Genomic DNA, 22,525 nt, shown 5'->3' on the forward strand with positions numbered 1-22,525 from the left:
AAATGGCCATTACCCATAACAGCTTATTGGTCAGCACACAGGTAAACTGTAACATCGCTCACTTGAGCCATAGGGAAACATGGACATTACCTGGTACATCAGTTTTCCTCTCAGCTATAACTGACAGTAACTGATATATAACTGACAGCAACTGATATTTTACTGACAGCAACTGATATATTTCAGATCTGACAAAATATTGTCAGAACTGGAAGGGATCATTGTCAGAAGAAAATGGTGAGCTTCTGAAAGGAACTGATGGCAAGGTAACTATGCAATGTTCATTTGAAGTTACCTCATGTGTTTATTTTAAATATTTTTACTCAGTACAGGTTCTCTTTAAGGATCACCCGCGGTTCCTGCAGACACAAGTGTGATCCATTCCAACTTACCGTAATCTTTGACTTTATACTGACATTGAGTAGTGCAAACCTGAAGCAAGGAAACTTGCTTCAGGTTAGATACGTACAGAGAAGGCTCTAGATCCCATCCCCTTGTTCCACCGCTGTCCCAGCAGTGAAGGTACACATCTTCTGGACTCCTCAGCAGTACTCGCGTCCTGGAGTACTTCTGAAGATGCACGGATCTTATGTGCTCGATTTTGGAAGTACTCGAGGACACAAGTATTTCCAAAAACTGCCTGAGGGCCAAAAACGTATCTGACCAAGCTGGTTGAAGAACTTCACTGGGGCCCAGCACTGAAACAGAGGGACGGAGAAAGGATCGGGAAGGCTCTATGGCATTAGTCTACTTTAGGGAACCCAACAGGAAACTGCAAAAGCAAATGTCTACTTCCTGCATGCGGCAAACCTTATGTCAACTATAAGAAATGGGGAACCTATAGGGAAACAGTAAAATGGCACACCAGGCCTTCAGGTAAGGTTCCCGCTTTAGGTACTGCCTCCGATTCACAACTTTACTAAACCTATGCAGTTGGTGATGTGGATAATACTACTGGGCCCCCTATTTTTTTTTTACAAATCAGTTGTAGATTGGTCAATGGGAATTTTAGTTGGGTCCCCTAAAGTAGACTGGCGAAGGCTTTAAAGCTAATGTAACCCTGTTTAAAAAAAAAAAGGCAGATACTCACCTAAGGAGAGGGAAGGCTCGGTCCTAATGAGCCATCCCTCTCCTCTCCCGGTGCCCCAGGTGCTGCTCTGGCTCCTCCGTTCATATCCCCCACCGAGGGGACTTCGGAGGTCTTCAGGAGCCAAGTCCTCCCGAAGACAGGCGGCGCATAGAGGGCGTGCACGTGTGCGCAGTGTAGAGCGGCCTGTCTTCGGGAGCACTTGGGCTCCCAAAGCATTTACGAAGCCTCCCTTCAGCCAGGACACAGCGGTATTTGACCGAAACGGTCGAATACCGCTACGGGGAGCCAGGACAGCAGTGGGCACCGGGAGAGGGAATACTCTATGGGACTCAGAGCCTCCCTCTCCTTAGGTGAGTATCTGACTTAAAAAAAAAAAAAAACCGGTTCCCATTAGCTTTAAATGGGATCCAGAGCCTTCCTTCTCCATAAGTATTTTTTTCTCCTACCTTGAACCTTCAAGTTTACTCTAAGAAGCTATAACAGTCAACTGAGGGGAAAAATATTCCAGGCAACATCTACCAGACGCCTTTTACAAGTCTTGAAGAAGAAGACTTCTTTCTACAGTACTTCTAAAACTAAATGTTCTCTGCCTCTACCAACATGGCCGCATTGACGTATGACAGCCTACACACAATGCCCGCCTCTCTGTTCTCTCGCTGTCACCTGTTGCCCCTAACAGAAGGCGGAGAGTACCGCCCCAGGCCGTGATGTAGAATGACGTGGGAGGGCAGGCAGCTGGCTGCAGGTAGTGCTGGGGACGCCATGTTGCGAGAGGAAGCGGCAATCAGACAGAGTGTGTGAGGAGTGTGAGGGGAGAGGAGCTGCGCTGGAGCGGCACACATTCGCCCGCTATTGGACGTCTGACAGCAGCGGCTCCAGTAGCAGAGCGGCCGGGCAGACGAGGGAAGCCGCTCTGTTCTCTGCTCCCCTGGGACCTGTGTGGGAATCCGCTCGCTCGGCGGGGAAGATGCCGCTAGCGCAGCTGGCAGACCCATGGCAGAAACTGCCGGTGAAGAAAGTGGAGAGTGAGGTGAGCCGGGGGAGGGGGAGCGGGCATGTCGCCTCTTGTCTGCCAGACAGAGCCAGGAAATCCGGGCAGAGCGAGAGAGAAAAGTCACCTATTAACCCCTTCTGTGCACTGCGGGAAGAACTTTACAGCCAGTCTCTGGAGCAGATACAGCAGCAAGTAGAGCGCGCTATATATGGCGAGAAGCTATGAAAGTGCAGCAAGTCTGACAGCGAGAGAAGATGCCACCAAACCGAACGCTGCTTACTGCATGAGTGCTGGCATGTCAGCTGCAGGAGTGCCGGGGAATGGAAGTGCTGCCAGTCACTGCATGAGAGCTGCTGTCATGTGAGCTGCAAGAGTGCCGGGGAATGGAAGTGCTGCCAGTCACTGCATGAGAGCTGCTGTCATGTGAGCTGCAGGAGTGCTGGGGAATGGAAGTGCTGCCAGTCACTGCACAAGTGCTGCCAGTCACTGCATGAGAGCTGCTGTCATGTGAGCTGCAGGAGTGCCGGGGAATGGAAGTGCTGCCAGTCACTGCAAGAGAGCTGCTGTCATGTCAGCTGCAGGAGTGTCGGGGAATGGAAGTGCTGCCAGTCACTGCATGAGAGCTGCTGTCATGTGAGCTGCAGGAGTGTTGGGGAATGGAAGTGCTGTCATGACATTAACCGGAGTGGCGGGGATTGGAAGTGCTGCCAGTCGCTGCGTGAGAGCTACTCTCATGTCAGCTGCAGGAGTGCCGGGGAATGGAAGTGCTGCCAGTCACTGCATGAGAGCTGCTGTCATGTGAGCTGCAGGAGTGCCGTGGAATGGAAGTGCTGCCAGTCACTGCATGAGAGCTGCTGTCATGTTAGCTGCAGGAGTGCCGGGGAATGGAAGTGCTGCCAGTCACTGCATGAGAGCTGCTGTCATGTGAGCTGCAGGAGTTCCTGGGAATGGAAGTGCTGCCAGTCACTGCATGAGAGCTGCCGTCATGTGAGCTGCAGGAGTGCCGTGGAATGGAAGTGCTGCCAGTCACTGCATGAGAGCTGCTGTTATGTGAGCTGCAGGAGTGTCGGGGAATGGAAGTGCTGTCATGACATTAACAGGAGTGGCGGGGATTGTAAGTGCTGCCAGTCACTGCATGAGAGCGACTGACATCTCAGCTGCAGAAGTGTCGGGGAATGGAAGTGCTGCCAGTCACTGCATGAGAGCTGCTGTCATGTGAGCTGCAGGAGTGTCGGGGAATGGAAGTGCTGTCATGACATTAACAGGAGTGGCGGGGATTGTAAGTGCTGCCAGTCACTGCATGAGAGCGACTGACATCTCAGCTGCAGAAGTGCCGGGGAATGGAAGTGCTGCCAGTCACTGCATGAGAGCTATTGTCATATCAGCTGCAGGAGTGCCGGGGGAATGGAAGTGCTGCCAGTCACTGCGCAAGTACTGCCAGTCACTGCATGGGAGCTGCTGTCATGCTAGCTGCAGGATTGCCGGGGAATGGAAGTGCTGCCAGTCACTGCATGAGAGCTGCTGTCATGTGAGCTGCAGAAGTGGCGGTGATTGGAAGTGCTGCCAGTCACTGCATAACTGCTGGGGAATGGAAGTGCTGCCAGTCACTGCATAGCTGCTGGGGAATGGAAGTGCTGCCAGTCACTGCATAAGTGGTGCCAGTCACTGCATGAGAGCTGCTGTCATGTGAGCTGCAGGAGTGGCAGGGATTGGAAGTGCTGCCAGCCACTGCATAACTGCTGGGGAATGGAAGTGCTGCCAGTTACTGCATGAAAGCTGCTGTCATGTCAGCTGCAGGAGTGCCGGGGAATGGAAGTGCTGCCAGTCACTGCATAAGTGTTGCTGTCATATCAGCTGCGGGAGTGCTGGGGAATGGAAGTGCTGCCAGTCACTGCAGAAGTGCTGCCAGTCACTGCATGAGAGCTGCTGTCATGTCAGCTGCAGGAGTGCCGGGGAATGGAAGTGCTGCCAGTCACTGCAGGAGTGGCAGGGAATGGAAGTGCTGCCAGTCACTGTATTAGTGCCGGGGAATGGAAGTGTTGCCAGTTATTGCAGGAGTGGCGGGGAATAAAAGTACTGCCAGTCACCGCAGGAGTGCCGGGAAATGGAAATGCTGCCAGTCACTGCATGAGTGCCCAGGGAATAGAATTTGATGTCAGCTGCATAAGTGATAGAGAATGGAAGTGCTGCCATCAGCTGTAGGAGTGCTGGGGAATTGAAGTGCTGCAGCAGCCAGGGCTGTGGAGTCAGTCGAGGAGTCGGAGCAATTTTGGGTACCTGGAGTCGGTGTTGGTGGTTTCAATAAACTGAGGAGTTGGAGTTGGATGATTTTTGAACCAATTCCATAGCCTTGGTAAAAATTAGACTGAGTCGGAGCAATTTTGAGTACCTGGAGTCGGTTTCATAAACTTAGGAGTCTGAGCCGCATGATTTTTGTACTGACTCCACAGCCTTGGCAGGAGCGCCGGGAAATGGAAGTGCTGCCGGTCAGCTGCAGGAGTGCCAGGGAATGGAAGTACTGCCAGTCACTGCTTGAATGCTGGGGAATGGAAGTACTGCCAGTCACTGCTTGAATGCTGGGGAATGGAAGTACTGCCAGTAACTGCATGAGTGCCCAGGGAATAAAATTTCATGTCAGCTGCATAAGTGTTAGAGAATGGAATTGCTGCCAGTCAGCCTCGGGAGTGCTGAGGAATGGAAGTGCTGCCTATCAAGTGCAGGAGTGCCGGGGAATGGAAGTGCCGCCAATCGCTGCAGGAGTCCCAAGGCATGGAAGTGCTGCCTGCCAGCTGCAGGAGTGGGGGAAAGTGCTGCCAGCCAGTGTGGGCGTCCTGGGGAATGGAAGTGCTGCCAGTCAGCTGCAGGAGTGCTGGAGAATGGAAGCCCTGGCAGTCAACTTCATGAATGTTGGGGAATTGAAGTTGGCAGTCAGATGCCTAAGTGCTGCTGAGTACAAGTCCTGCTGAAGTGCCTGGGAATGGCATTTCTTTTGCTGCATGAATGTTGGTTAATGCCAGTTCTGGCAGTTAGCTGCATGAGTTCTGGGTAAAACCCAGTTCTGCAAGTTGGCTGCATGGAGTGCTGGGTAATTCCAGTTTGGGCAGTTAGCTGCATTTAGTGCTGGATAATGCCAGCTCTTGCAGCTGCATTCAGTGCTGGGTGATTACAGTTAGCTGTGCTGTTTTGTTATGACAGTGAGCTGCATGAGTGTTGGGTAATGCCTGTGCTGGGTAATGCTAGTGCTGACAATGGGTGTGTCAGGGAGGCAGTGCTGACAATGTGCTGCCTGAGTTCCAGGGAGGCAGTGCTGGAAATCACCTACATGGGTGCAAGGGAGTTACGGAACAAGCAGTGTTAGCAGACTGGCTGTCAGTTGCCAATCATATCATTGTGATGCTCTGCAAGACAAGCTGAGTAATAGTGGCACTACAGAAGTCAGACTGCAAAACTGCCAGCAATTCAGGTGTGAGGTGCGAGGGCGGGCATAGTCAACACTATCACTGGTACCTGTACAGAGTGATAAATGCATATTAAAGCATGAGCAGTAGTCTGTGTTTATGCCTGTGTAGATGTGGGCAGGCAGCAGATGCTACATTTGCCTCTAATCTTTGGGGGTGTATCAAAAATGTTTTTCTAACCTTCCATCAGATCTTCTCTTGTAAGTTTTGTTATCTTCCAAGCATTTGTTCTTATCATAAATCCCAAGACCATCACCCAGTCCTGATGGGCTGATAGTTCTTACTGAGCACTTTGTCTGTTTTTTGTACTTTACAAAAACATCTTCCTTGAGAATTTAACCACCTTGGTCATATTTTAAATGTATTTAGAACAGGTGGGAGGGGCGTGTCAGTCGCTTTTCCATATCAGTGGATAAAACTTTGACAGCCTAGATAGAAGCAGTTTTACTTTCTTCTTTATGCCAAAGAACAAGTAATGCAGGCAGTAAATCATACAATACAGTATAAGGTACACAAAATGTTAACTTACTTGCAGTGACAGACTAGGAAGGAAGAAGATATACTGGATCTTGTAGTTACCCATGCCTAAAATTCACAGTCGATACCCATTGTGTAACATTCTCAAATGGTGTGTTCCTGCTTGGTAGTAATTTCACAAGCTGTACAGACCTTCAATGCACAATAATGCTTTTATGTGTTATTCTACTTAAACTTTGTACATGATAATTGCCTTTGATGTAGAGCTTAGTTCATTTAAAAAAAATAATGACATTGGATGATTTTTTTTCTATTTATATATACCTGATTGAAAAGAATGAGGAGCCATTGTCTTTGTTCAGAGACAGAAAATAGATTGAATAATTTAAACACTTTTATGCATGAATTGCAAAGGGGCTTCAGCATAGTACTGATGTATCAGAAGCTTTCATATTGAGGATGAACTATAGCATATACGGTAGATCTGGGTTCTAATAAGTTTTGTTTCCAGTTTATTCATATGTTTTATCACAAGCAGGCTGTAAGTGCATACTACAGTAGCAATCCAGTGTCTGCAACAACCTTTCTTTGCTGGTGTCCCCCAATTACAGATATTTGTGGTAGCTCTTGTGCTTTTTTGTTGTTGAATTGTGTTTAAGCACCAGCTGATTAGGTAAACATCCGCCTGTCTCACTATATAGATGTAGCACATGAGTGTCTGTCCTTTGCTTCTCTCTCTTTGTTCTGTGAGCATGCCCCGATAGATTTATTTTGCTGTGCCCCCTGTTTAGATGTCCTTTTCACCCTTTAAACCTGTCTGAGTAATTGGGCATTAGGAAGCAATGGAGGAGTGCCAGAAAGCAAATTCGCTGCTGCTGTCATTTCACTCCTTGCTCATCTGTAACTTGACTACCATTATAGCATTCATCACCCCTAAAACAAGGCAGTCTGGCAGAAAGACAGTAGATTATTTATGAGGTTGGAGACCTCTCGGCTCATTCATTTCCCTGATCATGTTCAGAGATGTAGATAAGTCATTGGCAATTTCTGCTCTCGCCTCTTCCACTGAGCAGAATGTACATACTGCTTTGTTTTTCCAATCTCTTATTTTATTATGAAGCTTATGTGTGATGTGTTGTCTGATCAATGTTATGCTGACACTTTCCGATGTCAGCGGGGTGTGGTCCATGGTAGTTTAGTTGTGACATTGCTCTGTTACTCAGTTTCTCCTCTGCCCTTGTGATCTTGCTACATCATCCGTGGGTGGTGATGAGTGTGCAGGAAAGGATGGAGATAGTTAAGGATGTTCATACTAGCCTGCTGGTGTCTTCTTGCAGTGTGTGTGTTGAAGGAAATGCTCTCTGTCAGTAATTAGAAATCTCAACAAAAAGGCTGTTTCAGATGTTCTCTTTGCCTAATGCATTTTACATGCACTCTCAGTACATAGTCATTTCATTTCTTAGTATATATTTAGAAGCACTGGAATGGAACCGATGAAGAATTTAATGAGTTGTTTCCCCTATTCCCTAAATGTGCCTAGTGTGTACATTTTATTTTGGTCCTATGCGACTCTACAGTAAAAATACAGTCATAAAATAACATCATTGGTGGTCAGAAATCCTCTACTATATAGTACCCAGGAGTTAGCCAATTACTCACCAGCTCATATAATTAAAACAACTTTCATTAAAACCACTAAGAGAACAGGATCAAAAGCAGATAACTCCTTCAGGGATAATAATGTTTTGGAAACAATGTGAGCAATCTCTGGTTTTCAAGCTAGAGCCAAACCGTGTACCACACACAATATCAGGGCTGTGGAGTCTTTTTTTGGGTACCTGGAGTTGGGAAAAATGCACTCACTCCTAATAAATGTAAACTGAAATTAAGAGAAAATGTTCTATTTCTCAGATAATGGTAATAACTTTTATATACAGTAATAGCAGTGCCTAGTCCACACAAATGAAATGAACCAACCAACCAACCAACCAAAAAACACGTTTTGTACTGCTGCAATAAAGTAGTCATCTTATTTTTAAAGTCAGATATGCATTTCTGATCGTGACTGTATATCTGATGTGTACACAGGAATCTTTTATATATAATAAATAACATCTCTGCTGTAATGCTGGGTACACACTATGAGATTTTCTGGTCGATTTACTGTCAGATCGATTATTTCCAACATGTCCGATTTGCTTTTTGATCGATTTCCGAGCATTTTCCGATCGATTTCAGTGCATTTTAATAGGAAATCGATCGGAAAATGCTCGGAAATCGATCGGAAAGCAAATCGATCATGTTGGAAATAATCGATCTGACAGTAAATCGACCAGAAAACCTCATAGTGTGTACCCAGCATAAGAATAAAGCCTTGTGTAGTTGTCACTAGTAGGGACGGTCAATGAGATGCAAATAATCCTTCATTGATGCAGGTTTATGCACCTCTCTCTCTCTCTCTCTCTCTCTCTCTCTCTTTCTCTCTCTCTCTCTCTCTCTCTCTCTCTCATTGCATTTAAGATTGAGTAATCTGTAATTAGTTAGGATCCCGCTCCATTGTCAACAATTAGAACATTAGCTTCTGTGATCAGTGGATTGTAAAGTCTCGACCTGCACAATTTTAATGGACAAGTCGATGCGTTTCCCATAGTAGCCTGTAGTGGAAACTCAGCAGCTCCAGACCACAATGTACCATCTGTGTGGACACTGCAGTGGCCGTTGGAGATCCGTTTCAAGTGTGTGATACAGTGGTCAGATTTGTTTAAGTGTTACAATCAATCAGAAAAATTGATTGTAATCAAATAAAAAGAAATAAAAAAATGATTGTATTGTGTGTGGCCACCTTTTAGATAGACTGATAAACTGGCTTGTAAATTATATATGAATTTGTCTGCCCCCAATGTATAAGTTCCTCCGTTTTCTTTCCTCTGAAGTTGAGGTTTTCTTTACCATGTTGCTTTTAATATTCCTTGTGTTGACAAGTTTGTTTAATTATGTTCAGCTAGAGCCTACATTTACAGTCTGTGATAAAACCCAGACAGTCACAAAGAGTACAAAGTCTGTATGGAAGAAGGTGGAAAAACAGAGGAAAAGGAAATGTGGGGTGGAATACAGTTTGGATTTGAAGACAAGCCTTGTTTTGGTTTTAGTAAGGAACCATCTGGCAGGTTTTTATTGCTGGGTTTTGTCCCTGTTAAGCTCCGTACTCACCCGATGGGTCCTGCGACGTCTCCTTGACGACAGCCATTATCAACTCCTCTCCCTGCTGGCGGGTATGCATGACGTCACATGACGTTTCAAGTCGAGAGCGAACGAGACTTCAAATGATCAAGGTACTTTGCGTGGGAGTCGTCAGGGATCTTAGCAGTCTGATCCGCTGTGATGGTCATTATTGTGGTTTGACTCTAAGCGACGCTTGTGTGGTCGTGCGCCTGTACCCATGTTGCAATATCGTGGAAACAACCGCTCGACGTTAAAAAAATAAATAAATAAATAAATATCATCGCTCGTCTGGAAAATCGTCCGTAAAATCTCGACGTGGGTACATAGCTTTAGGGAGATACTGTTTAACTTTGCTGCTCTCAGTATCACACTTTACTAGAATAGATAGTAAAGAAAGCCTTTTCATTGGAGAAATGCCTCTAATTATGAAAGTAACGGTCAACACTTCGTTCAGACCTTAAAGGAATCGTCAGGCAAAAAAAAAAAAAGAAAGAAAAAAAAAATGAGCTTCACTTACCTGGGGCTTCTACCAGCCCCATGCAGCCATCCTGTGCTGTCCTAGTCACTCACTGCTGCTCTGGTCCCTCTCCGTCAGAAAGTTTTGTTTTGGCCGACCTCGGGGTCAGAGTACATTTTTACGCATTTCCGCTGGTGCAGGAACATGAACACATACATTTTAACGCATTGCACCACGAACGTGTAAAAATGTATGTGTTAATGTTCCTGCACCAGCGGGAATGCGTAAAAATGTACTCTGACCTCGAGGTCGGCAAACACGAAACTAGCTGCCAGCGGGGGACTGGAGCAGCAGTGAGTGACTACGAGGGCACAGGATGGCTGCATGGGGCTGGTAGAAGCCACAGGTAAGTGAAACTCAATTTTTTTTTTTTGCCTGACTATTCCTTTAAGCCTAATGCTTGCAATACACGGGTCGACCGGCGGCTCGATTAGCCGCCGGATTGACCCCAGCCGCGTCCCCGCTCATCGATTACCGCTCGTCCCCGCCGGCGCTTCCTTATCAGTGCTCAATTCCCTGCCATTGTCCGAGGGTCGAGCGGCTTGATTGGGCTAGCTGAATATTATCAGCTGGCCGGATCAGCTGGTCGATACACGGTACAGAAATGTACCGTGTATCCCCAGCATTATACACATAATACAATTTTCCACCGGATCGACTGGTGATCTGATAAGAAATTGCATCGTGTGTAGACCTCCAAATTGTTTACGATTGATTTTGCATTAAGTATCCACAATCGATCGCAAAATCGATTGAAGACCGGTCTAAATGATCTGATAGATCCGTCGATCTGACGGAAAATTGTTACCGTTTGTACCCAGCTTTACAACCTTTCCATGCAGTGGGTTGCAAAAGTATTCGGCCCCCTTGAAGTTTTCCACATTTTGTCATATTACTGCCACAAACCTGAATCAATTTTATTGGAATTCCACATGAAAGACCAACACAAAGTGGTGTACACGTGAGAAGTGGAACGAAAATCATACATGATTCCAAACATTTTTTACAAATAACTGCAAAGTGGTGTGTGCATAATTATTCGGCCCCCATTGATCTGAGTGGAGTCAGTTGCCTATAGACATTGCCTGATGAGTGCTAATGACTAAATAGAGTGCACCTGTGTTTAATCTAATGTCAGTACAAATACAGCTGCTCTGTGAGGGCCTCAGAGGTTGTCTAAGAGAATATTGGGAACAACAACACCGTGAAGTCAAAGAACACACAAGACAGGTCAAGGATCAAGTTATTGAGAAATGTAAAGCAGGCTTAGGCTACAAAAATATTTCCAAAGCCTTGAACATCCCACGGAGCACTGTTCAAGCGATCATTCAGAAATGGAAGGAGTATGACACAACTGTAAACCTGCTAAGACAAGGCCATCCACCTAAACTCACAGGCCGAACAAGGAGAGCGCTGATCAGAAATGCAGTCTAGAGGCCCATTGTGACTCTGGACGAGCTGCAGAGATCTACAGCTCAGGTGGGAGACTCTGTCCATAGGACAACTATTAGTCATGCATTGTACAAAGTTGGCCTTTATGGAAGAGTGGCAAGAAGAAAGGCATTGTTAACAGAAAGCATAAGAAGTCCTGTTTGCAATTTGCCACAAGCCATGTGGGGGACACAGCAACCATGTGGAAGAAGGTGCTCTGGTCAGATGAGACCAAAATGGAACTTTTTGGCCAAAATGCAAAACGCTATGTGTGGCGGAAAACTAACACTGCACATCACTCTGAACACACCATCCACACTGTCAAATATGGTGGTGGCAGCATCATGCTCGGGGGGGTGCATCTCTTCAGCAGGGACAGGGAAGCTGGTCAGAGTTGATGGGAAGATGGATGGAGCCAAATACAGGGAAAACTTGGAAGAAAACCTCTTGGAGACTGCAAAAGACTTGAGACTGGGGCGGAGGTTCACCTTCCAGCAGGACAATGACCCTAAACATAAAGCCAGGGCAACAATGGAATGGTTTAAAACAAAACATATCTATGTGTTAGAATTGCCCAGTCAAAGTCCAGATCTAAATCCAATCGAGAATCTGTGGCAAGATCTGAAAACTGCTGGTCACAAACGCTATCCATCTAATCTCACTGAGCTGGAGCTGTTTTGCAAAGAATTGGCAAGGATTTCAGTCTCTAGATGTGCGAAGCTGGTAGAGACATACCCTAAAAGACTGGCAGCTGTAATTGCAGCAAAAGGTGGTTCTACAAAGTATTGACTCAGGGGGCCGAATAATTACGCACACCCCACATTGCAGTTATTTATTTGTAAAAAATGTTTGGAATCATGTATGATTTTCGATCCACTTCTCACATGTACACCACTTTGTATTGGTCTTTCACATGGAATTTCAATAAAATTGATGCATGTTTGTGGCAGTAATGTGACAAAATGTGGAAAACTTCAAGGGGGCCGAATACTTTTGCAACCCACTGTAATTTACCTTCCTGCCTGGCCACTCATTTACCCAGGGATTCCAAGCTTGCTGGATGACATTGATCCAAGACAATGTTAGGTGATTTTCAATTAAAGGAGAACTGTAGTGAGAGGTATATAGAGGCTGCCAAATTGATTTCCTTTTAAGCAATACCAGTTGCCTGGTTATCCTGCTGACCCTCTGCCTCTCTAATACTTTTAGCCATAACCCCTGAACAAGCATGCAGCAGATCAGGTGTTTCTGACATTTTTGTCAGATCTGACAAGATAAGCTGCATGCTTGTTTCTGGTGCTTCTGCAGGCAGATAGCTCAGCAGGGCTGCCAGGTAACAGGTATTGCTTAAAAGGAAATCAATATGGCAGCCTCCATATACCTCTCACTACAGTTGCCCTTTAAGCGAAATTCTTGAAAGTTATGCCTGGTACATACCATGCAATTTCCCCTCAGATTTCAGGTCAAAACGATTATTTCGGACAGGTCCGATCTGATTTCCCGACTGTTTTTCTGATCAATTTTCCAATCCTTTCTGTGCAAAAAAACGATTTGAAATAATTTGACAGATCCGATCTGATTTGACCCGAAATCTGGTGGGAAATTGCATGGTGTGTACCAGGCATTAGGTTTTCCTAGAATTGATTGTAGTGGTCTTCATCATTAATTTTGTTCATTGTAATGCTAGGCACACATTTCTTCATGTATGGTAGATAAGGTAAATGATCAATATTTACCTGATAATGTACCTGGTCTCCCATCTTGCACCCGTGGACATGCATGGCTCCCACTGGCATCAGTCGTAGAAATAACGGCCATTGCCTTATCAATTCATGGTCGATATTTGGATCAAATATCAAATAACAAAATAGGGTTTATGTTTTATTTCTTTCTAAAGCCTTATGGAACAGAATCCTTTTTAATATAGGATTGTCTCTCATTGTAAACTAAATGTTTTTTTTATTGTATCAGACTGCATCATATGTTATTGCTTAATAAACAAAGGATAATACTTTGTTTTCTGTGTGGTAAAAAATAAGAGATCAGGTATTTTTGCTCAAGGCTTTTAGAGAGATTTTTATAGAGTAATCTGAATGATTGAGTTTGAGTATCACTTCAGTGAAGTTATTTTAACCTTATGATAGGCTGGCTATATACAGTACACTATACTTTTGTATTTTTTTTTCCTGAAATTAAAGGATAAGGATTGTGAATTGATGGCAGTGGAGCCTTTTGTTCTCTTTACGTTATTGGGCTATAGAACGTGGTCATGTGATAATGCACAGCCTAGGGATGTGACTTCTGGAAAAAAGCATGCTCAGGACTTCCAGAAATGTAAGCTACTGAAATCTGGGAGAAGTTGTGACATGAGCTTTACCTTCTGATCAATGGACTCGCTATCAAACTAAGGGCTGGTGAACTTCCCCGCCTTTACCGCCGGCTTTCAAGACTCAAGTAAATGGAATAGTTTGTACCGGGATTTTACAGGCGTTTTGCGCAAATTCAGAACCCGATTTTCCCTGCTGTTTGAGGTGACCCTGGCCACTACATGTAGCGTACTGGGACAGTTAACTACCGCGGCTAATGTCCCCCTGTGGGGACGAAAATGCCGACTGCAACTGAAAGCCGCCGAAAGCCTGAACGCGATGCCGCCGAACGCAATGCCACCGAAAGCCGGGCAGAGACCCATGTGAACCTGCCCTAACGGCTAGAGATGGTAATTGTGTCCTACTTTCTCTCATAGGGGAAATTTTGGACAATCTCTAAGGCCTGGTGCACACCAAAAACCGCTAGCAGATCCGCAAAATGCTAGCAGAATTTGAAACGCTTTTTCTTTTTTCTGTAGCGTTTGAGCTAGCATTTTGCGGTTTTGGGAAGCGTTTTTGGTGTAGTAGATTTCATGTATTGTTACAGTAAAGCTGTTACTGAACAGCTACTGTAACAAAAAACGCCTGGCAAACCGCTCTGAAGTGCCGTTTTTCAGAGCGGTTTGCGTTTTTTCTATACTTAACATTGAGGCAGAAATGCATCCGCAATCCAAAATCTGCAGCAGCCCGGGAGTATGCGTTTCTGCAAAACGCCTCCCGCTCTGGTGTGCACCAGCCCATTGAAATACATTACCCTAGCGGATCTGCACCCGCAAGCGGATCGCAAACCGCAGCCGAACCGCTCTGGTGTGCACTAGGCCTAATTGTTTTTTTCCTATTGCCAAAGCTCAAGCCAGTCTCTCTAATAAAGGTTCACAGGTGTGTCTATTTTATACCAGTTATTTGCCTCTAAGATTTCTCTTAGGTGCTCATGATTTCTTATAAGAGAGCCTAGACTATGATAAAGTATATGTGACCTTCAGTAATGTGTATTTATGTAAGTGCTGAAAAACTGATTTTGTGGTGTCCTCGGAAAGGTGATCTAAAGAATGTACGGTAGATTATAATGGAAGCCATTAGGTCAGGATATTGTGTATGTATTTTGTCACTATAGATATAAGTAAATACCATTGATGCCTAAAGTAAACATTGAGGTAAGCTACATGTCAGATACATATGACATTATCTGCATCTACAGACATGCTTATTACAGCATGTTTTCCCTGTTCACTCTTCCCTGCAGATAATTTTTGCAGCTTTTTTTTTTCCCTTTAGGTGCTTGCATGGTACCTGCTGTTGTCAGCAAAATGCACAGAACAGGGAAAATTCACTGTATATGTTTTAGCCTGCTAAATAAGGATAAGAATGCCCTTCTATCTGAATAAGGGTTGCATCAACCCACCCTCCATGTATTTCTCTGAGCAGAAAGTAGACAGATCCTAATGCTAAAACTATCTAAGGTAAGCACAGAGATATGTTTATGGTGCTTCCCTTTGCATTCCCTGCTCGTCTCCTTGCCCCCCCCCCCTTCTCGTGTGTGTGGTTTGCAGTTGTGTATGGCTTTCTGTGGTGCTTGGGGGGGGCTGTGTGCGCTGCTCCATGCCCCCTTCTCTGGGGTGCAGTTTTAGGTGGTGCTTTCAGGCAGAGGGTGTGTTTGGGGAGCTGCCAGTGCTGCCTTTCCTGGGGCATGATGTTACCTACATGCAGTTCCCCTGTGAAGCACATAAGCAGTTTTAATGTGAACCAACATCTCTTAGTGACAGGGAGCGATAGTGTAATTGGTTTCGGCCCTTGCAATTGCTGGTACTGCAGATATAATTGCACATTATTTGCCTCTACATTTGCCAAGAGGCTTTTTCTGCAGGCTTTTTTAAGCTAGGTGCTGCTCTGTAATGAGCACTTACCATGCTACTAATTTGTGACTCCTCTTGACCCCTCCATTGCCACACACAGACTTTATGGACATATCCGACCAGCTTTATATGTTTTCATGGCTGTATTTGCGTAGGTGTAGTGCGGCTGCACTTGTTTGTGCAGTAGAACTCAGGTGTGAATTGTCAGAGGATCTCGGCCAGCACCATTGGGGTTAAAGGAATACTATCGATACCCAAGTGTTCTAAAATGACAGTGTGCAAATAATGTCTAAGTAGCTGTGTAAACATTTTCCTACTTTTCATGTTAAATATCAGAGGCAAAGGCTGTAACTTATTGAGGGTAGGATTTAGATATATTGGGACAAATCAATTGCAGAAGGGGTGTCTGCTTCAATGCATAGCCAGAGTTGCATATCAGACTACAGAAAGCAAATATCAAACATATCAAACTCTGAAAGCAAAAACAGTATGAAAAAGCTGTGAGAATTAGTTACATTTCCTCTGCTCTCTTCAGACACGTCAGTCAGAAACACAGGACACAGGAGCTGCAGCTGTTGGGAGCTCTCTTCTCTGTCACACGCAGAGCTACACATAGAGTTAACTGATCAAGTGTGAGGGGAATTTCCCCTCTCCTCATGGCTCAGTCAGCCTTCAGTTTTGGCGTCAGTAAACTTTGAATGCATATTGATAACAGTAAACAAAGAAGTTGCTACTAAAATGTATACACCAGTACTTGGCAGCACGTCCCAAACAATTCCTGTGTCAATTGAAAAAAATATGTGAATCGATAGTATTCCTTTGAGGATGTGGGATACCTCAGGATTATCCAGAGGTTTTCTTCTTCTTAGGTAAGTATCTTCTTCTTTTTTTTTTTTTCGCTCTATAATACAGGCTGTCCCGACTTACAAACAGGTTCCATTCCAAGAGGTTGTTTGTAAGTCGACTTGTGTTTATAAATGGTGAAATGTGGATAAATAATATATCGGTTGTAACTAGGGGACTGTCTATATTAAGTTAACAAGATACACCTTTCAGTTATTTCATGTTGTTTAAGTGGTAAAATTGTTCAACCCTGCTATCAATATGCAGAATATTAACATACATTTTAAATGTAATCCTTGTACTACCTAAATTAGATACAGATGGCACCAAATGTATCCTGTAACCTCATACCAGTCTTTCCAGTTGCTCGGGGGGAATTTAGCCCCTTTACAGAGGTGCTGCTATTCAGACACACTGGTAGGTTGTCAAGCATGAACCGCACAGATTAGGTCTACTATAGCATCTCTATTGGATACCTAAGACGCTACAATGAGCAGGCGAGAGCAAAAAAAAAAAAAACAAATTTCTGCTCAGTGCAGATTTAGTCTTGTTTGTGATTTGTGTTTTTATATTGGTGCTCAACTTTTTCCAGGCTGAAGTAAAGTGAAGCTAAGGGATAGTTCACACTTGCCGGCGATCAGCAAAGCGCTACTACTAATGTATCTCTATGGATACATGCACACTGCAGCATTTACGATTGCGATCGGTCGCAAATGCGGTGCATGCAGCGTTTTTGGGGGCGATTGCGCTGTGTTTCTCATTCTATTGAATGGGAATCGCAAGCGCAAATCGTTCTAAATCACAAGATTTTGCCCGCTTAATCGTAACAGCGGACCGGAACGCGATCGTGGGGCAAGCCGTCAGAAAGCATCTCGCTTTAAAGTAAAGCTAAGAAAGCATCTCGCTTCGAGCAGTTGTAATTTTTTGTTTGAAGTCCAACTTTTTTTTTAAATTACTATTTTTTTAAAATGTTTTCAGCAGAACGGTTTGGCATATTACGTTCACTTGTCTTTCAGCACAGTACTGGAAACGGTAACTTAAATAGAAGTATACAGAGAGAGACAACAGGATTGATTTTTCTAAAGGTGTGTACAAGTGCACATTGGCCACACCTGTGATCTAGGGATCTAGACGCTATCCTAAGGCTCTGTCTCCACTAGAGTGCCACGTCCATTTCCGATACAGACATGGTACCTGTGCTGATGTGAATCTGAATCCCTTTGCTATGCCAATATGCGGCAGTGGGGATTCGGATGCGATGTGCACAAAAATGCATTTTTGCCCCCGAATTGGTGTGCGGGATAATGAATGGGATTGCGGCTAGTGAAGATGGGCCCTTAGAGAGTGCCTTTCAGGTTCAAGCTTGTACAGTCATGTCCATTGGCTATAGTCGAATGTTTATTGCTGCTGTGTGGGGTTTGGGAGGGATGACGGTGCGGCACATGATTTAGTGGTTTCTAGTGGGCGGGTTAAGGAGCGAAACATAGCGCTTATTTTTTTTTTTGCTATTTGGGAGCAGCTGTACACATGCTATAGTCTCCACTTGGATGGCACTGAACAGCTGCCTGGGCCGAGTTGCTTCTATTATGTGTGAGGCTTGGGGTTGGAGAATACCAGAGAGCAGAAATTCTAAAAATTGGGTCTACACTTATTTTTTTTTTTTAATTTTTGGTGGCAAAGTTTTCAGCTCTCACACCTGGGTTATATCAGAACACTGACGCGTTGCTAAGAGCTGGTTTACACTGACTCGTGGGCATTTGTAACACAATGGACGACTGATCCACAGTGCATGAGAAGAAACTTTGCATGTTTCCCTATGGGTCAGTTTATGCATTATAACTGAAAGCTTTCTCGCAACGCACTGCATGCAGCATTTTTGCGTATGCTGAGGACCCAATACGTAGAAAAGTGGATGAAATCACACCGCATCTGAAAGAGCAAGGCAGGACAAATGGTCAGTTTAGGGCTGGTTCAGGCGGACGCTTGCAGAGCATTTACAGCCAGCGTTCGGGGCTTGGTGTCAAACGCTCCTATTCAAGAGAATGGGAGGGTTTGTACCAAGCTTTCAAGCGTGTTTACACAAACGCGGCGTTTGGGTCCCGATTTTTTTCCCTGGCGTTCAAGGAGCCCCTGGAAGCTACATGTAGCTTCCAGGGGAGGTTAAAGAGACACTGAAGCGAAAAAAAATGATATAGTGAATTGGTTGTGTACTATGAATAATTACTAGAAGATTAGCAGCAAAGAAAATATCCTCATATTTTTATTTTCAGGTATACAGTGTTTTTTCTTACATTGCATCATTCTCTAATATGTGCAGATTACACAACACTCAGCATTCAAAATGATTCTTTCAGAGCAGTCTGTGAACTAATGACCTCTCCTCTGGCAGAGAAAAAGTAATTAGTTCACTTACAGTTGAGCTAATAAAAGTCAGATAACAGCCCTCTCCACGACTTTGAAAGTCTTAGAGATTAATGGCTTTTCTGCATAGAGATAACAACTAGAGTTTCTTAACTCTTCCTGTACTGGAAACAATTAGACTGATATATATGATCTTAATGTTTTATTTCTTAGCTGTACTACACATACAAATCATCATATCATCATTTTTTTTTCGCTTCAGTGTCTCTTTAACCGCGACGGCTAATGTCCCCCTGGGGGATGAAAAAACGCGACCGTATCCAAACGCAACACGAACGCGGCTGAAAGCCCACGAACGCAACGCCAACGAACGCGACGCCTCCAAACGTCTATCTGAACCAGCCCTAAAACACATCAGTTGTTATCATTTGCCAGTATAAACCCACAAGATCCATAAATTGGAGTTTATGCTCTTGTGCAGAAATTGTTACATCAGACACTTTTTTTCCACAGCAGGAGATTTATGAAGCAGACGGATCTGTGAGATAAAATACACCACGCAGTGCAGCCTGATTTGCAAGATTGCCTGAGGGGAGATTAATAAATCTCCTCCTATGTGTAGACTAGGCCCAGTGTTGAGAAATTATGAAAATTGCCATCGCTGGCAGAAAACGCTACCCCTTTTTTGGTTTCCATTGTGCTGGAGGCTCACACCTGTAGAGATGATACAGCTAGTCTAGGCAAGTTACGTGGACTGCAGTCATGTCTCCTCTGCATAGTCTTTGAGTTCAGTAATCAAAGGAGTATCGGTATGCAGCCAATCATATTTGTCAGTTGCCTGGATGTCCTGCTTATCTTTCTGGCTTCTGTTGTATTACAATAGAAGAAGCAAAACGTACAGCCATTTTTGCCAGACTTTTAGTCAAAGCACCTGGTCTGCATCCTTATTCTGAGTCTTTGGCTTAAAGGACAACTATAGTGAGAAGAAATACAGAGTCTGCCATATTTATTTCCTTTTAAGCCATACCAGTTGCCTGGCAGCCCTGATCTATTCGGCTGCTGTAGTGTCTGACACCAGAAACAATCATGCAGCTAATGTCGGATCTGACAATAATGTCAAACACCTGATATGCTGCATGCTTGTTCAGGGTCTATGGCTAAAAGTATTAGAGGCAGAGGATCAGCAGGACAGCCAGGCAACTGCTTAGAAGGAATTAAATATGGCAGCTTCCATATACCTCTTGCTTCAGTTGTCCTTTAAAGGGACACTGTAGGGGGGTCGGGGAAAAATGAGTTGAACTTACCTGGGGCTTCTAACGGTCCCCCGCAGACATCCTGTGCCCGCGCAGCCACTCACCAATGCTCTGGCCCCGCCTCCGGTTCACTTCTGGAATTTCAGACTTTAAAGTCTGAAAACCACTGCGCCTGCGTTGCCGTGTCCTCGATCCCGCTGATGTCACCAGGAGCATACTGTGCAAGCCCAGTATGGTCTGTGTCTGCGCAGTACGATCCTGGTGACATCAGCGGGATTGAGGACATGGCAACGCAGGCGCAGTGGTTTTCAGACTTTAAAGTCTGAAATTCCAGAAGTGAACCGGAGGCGGGGCCGGAGCATCGGTGAGTGGCTGTGCAGGCACAGGATGTCTGTGGGGGACCATTAGAAGCCCCGGGTAAGTTCAACTCATTTTCCCCCGACCCCCTACAGTATCCCTTTAAGTATTAGGAACAAAGGGGACAACCGGACAGTCACGCAACTGGGGTTCTTAAAGGGGAACTTCAGCCTAAACAAACATACTGTCATCAAGTTACATTAGTTATGTTAATTAGAATAGATTGGTAATATCTTACCCACCCCGTTTTTAAAGAACAGGCAAAGGTTTGTGATTCATGGGGGCTGCCATCTTTGTCATGGGGGCTGCCATCTTTGTCATGGGGGCAGCCATCTTTTTGGTGGAAAGGAGGTGACAAGGAGCAGGAGACACAGTTCCAACTGTCCTGTGTCCTGATTACCCCTCCCAGCTGCACACGCTAGGCTTCAAATGTCAAATTCAAAATGTAAAAAAAAAAAATTGCACCAAAACAGCAGAACGAGAACAACAAAATCAGAAATCCCATCATGCTTTGCACTGCATCAGGGGAAAAAAGCCCGGGCAGTTTTCTTCTGTGCAGCTAAAAATGAGGCTTGTATAAGAGAAACAAAGTTCTGATGCTGTGAAACTGTTAAAAAAAAACACCAGGCCTTTTCAGTGCTGCTGAGTCGATTTTTAGTCCGGAGGTTCACTTTAATGCAGCTTCTATATCCCTCTGACTACAAGTCACTTTTTAAAGGAATACTGTAGGGGGGGACGGGGAAAATGAGTTGAACTTACCCGGGGCTTCTAATGGTCCCCTGCAGACATCCTGCGCCTGCGTTGCCATGTCCTCGCTCATTTTCAACTCATTTTCCCCCAACACCCCTACAGTATTCCTTTAAAGCTACATACACACTGGGGACAAATGTCCCCCGTTGCATGTTTACAAGCAACCAGGGAGCGACAGCTCCCTGCCGGCGACAGCTGTCCACATGTCTCGCCAGAAAGGCAGAGACGATCCGGAAGCTGTCTGTGAATGGAGCATCCCCCGGCCGGATGCTCCATTCACTTGCATTGTGTTTCCTGTCGCTAGTCCGCATACACACGCGGACTAGCGACAGTTTAGGCGAAGTTGCGTGTGTATGAGCCTTAAAGTGAACTAAGCAGCTCCTGGCTTTAAATTAGCTGCAAGGGCTGCCATTGTTCAGAAGCTCAACCCCTGCTGTTTTACAACTAGCATTGTCCAGGCTAGGTGTGAAATTCTTCAACTGTAACTGATGTTTTCTGTTTGAAGTACAATGGGGGTTTGTTTGTGGTCAGTTAAGTCTAATGAGGTGATTTCTTATCTGTGTTCCACAATCTCCTGCTCAGGGACCGCAGGTCCTTTACGGACGGACAAAGTGGCTATTTTAACCCTCAGATGTAAAAAAATGAGGTAAATTGAAAGTTTTTTTTTTTAATAATAAACCACATTTTTAGAATGCATTTTTAATTTGCTATAGAGCTGCACTGGGTGTTAAAAATGATGCTCGGTTCACTTTAAGGCTGCTTTCAGAGTGAGACGTTACAGGCGCACGTTAGAACAGCCTGTAACGCAGCCCAGCTCACAGTAATGAAAAATCAATGGGCTGTTCACAGTACCCACGTTGCGTTACAGTGTAACGCTGGACGTTAAAAGAAAGTGCAGAACTTCCCAGGATAGCACCAAGAGCCTCATAACGCGGCTCAATCTGACGTCCAACTTCAACACCACCATGCGTTGCGTTAGGGGCACGTTATGTGACCTATACGCTCCCTAAAATGCAACGTCTTGGTGTGAAAGAGGCCTAATTGTAGAGGATAGCAAGGCAAAGTTGCATTTTTAAAGCAATGCCATCAATCTCATGGTACAAGCTTGCCATGAGGACTGTTGTGGTTGAAAGTTTATTGTATGTATGTGTTTTGCGACTTTGGTGTCTTCAGCAATCTGCTACTTCAGAAATCCTGTGACAACTACTATTGAAGTTACTAGAATGTCTGGCTGACTGCAGTTAGCATTCTGATTTTCCATGCCCAACCCCCTCCTTTCCATAGAGAGAACATAGTACTTTGCAGAGAGCCCAGCAGCATGTCTGTACAGCAGATATTTGTGAACTATCCTCCAAAGTGATCAGAAAACAATTGTAGAAACAGAACTTTTACATGTGTAGGAGGCTTAACAGTCAGGTTTCAATCAAGTTACAATAACCTCCAAGGTGGCATGGCCAGTGTAGTATATTTTAGTCATGTTTGTATAATTATAGCTCAGTTTAAAATCATTGGACACTGGACTATGAGTTCATCTTGTAAGGTCAAGGCTGTGA

General features: G+C 44.9%; 1 protein-coding gene across 1 annotated transcript in view; it reads left to right on the forward strand.

Annotated features, from left to right (window-relative positions):
• The first annotated feature begins 1,825 nt into the window (after positions 1–1,825).
• Positions 1,826–22,525, forward strand: part of RPS6KA3 (ribosomal protein S6 kinase A3) — a 226,208-nt gene continuing 205,508 nt past the window's right edge. The window contains exon 1 of the mRNA XM_068270007.1: positions 1,826–2,120. Within this exon, the coding sequence (XP_068126108.1) occupies positions 2,058–2,120 (63 nt within the window). The 5' untranslated portion in view covers positions 1,826–2,057. The remainder of the gene's footprint in view (positions 2,121–22,525) is intronic.

Source organism: Hyperolius riggenbachi, chromosome 2, assembly GCF_040937935.1.
Source record: "Hyperolius riggenbachi isolate aHypRig1 chromosome 2, aHypRig1.pri, whole genome shotgun sequence".
NCBI lineage: Eukaryota > Metazoa > Chordata > Amphibia > Anura > Hyperoliidae > Hyperolius > Hyperolius riggenbachi.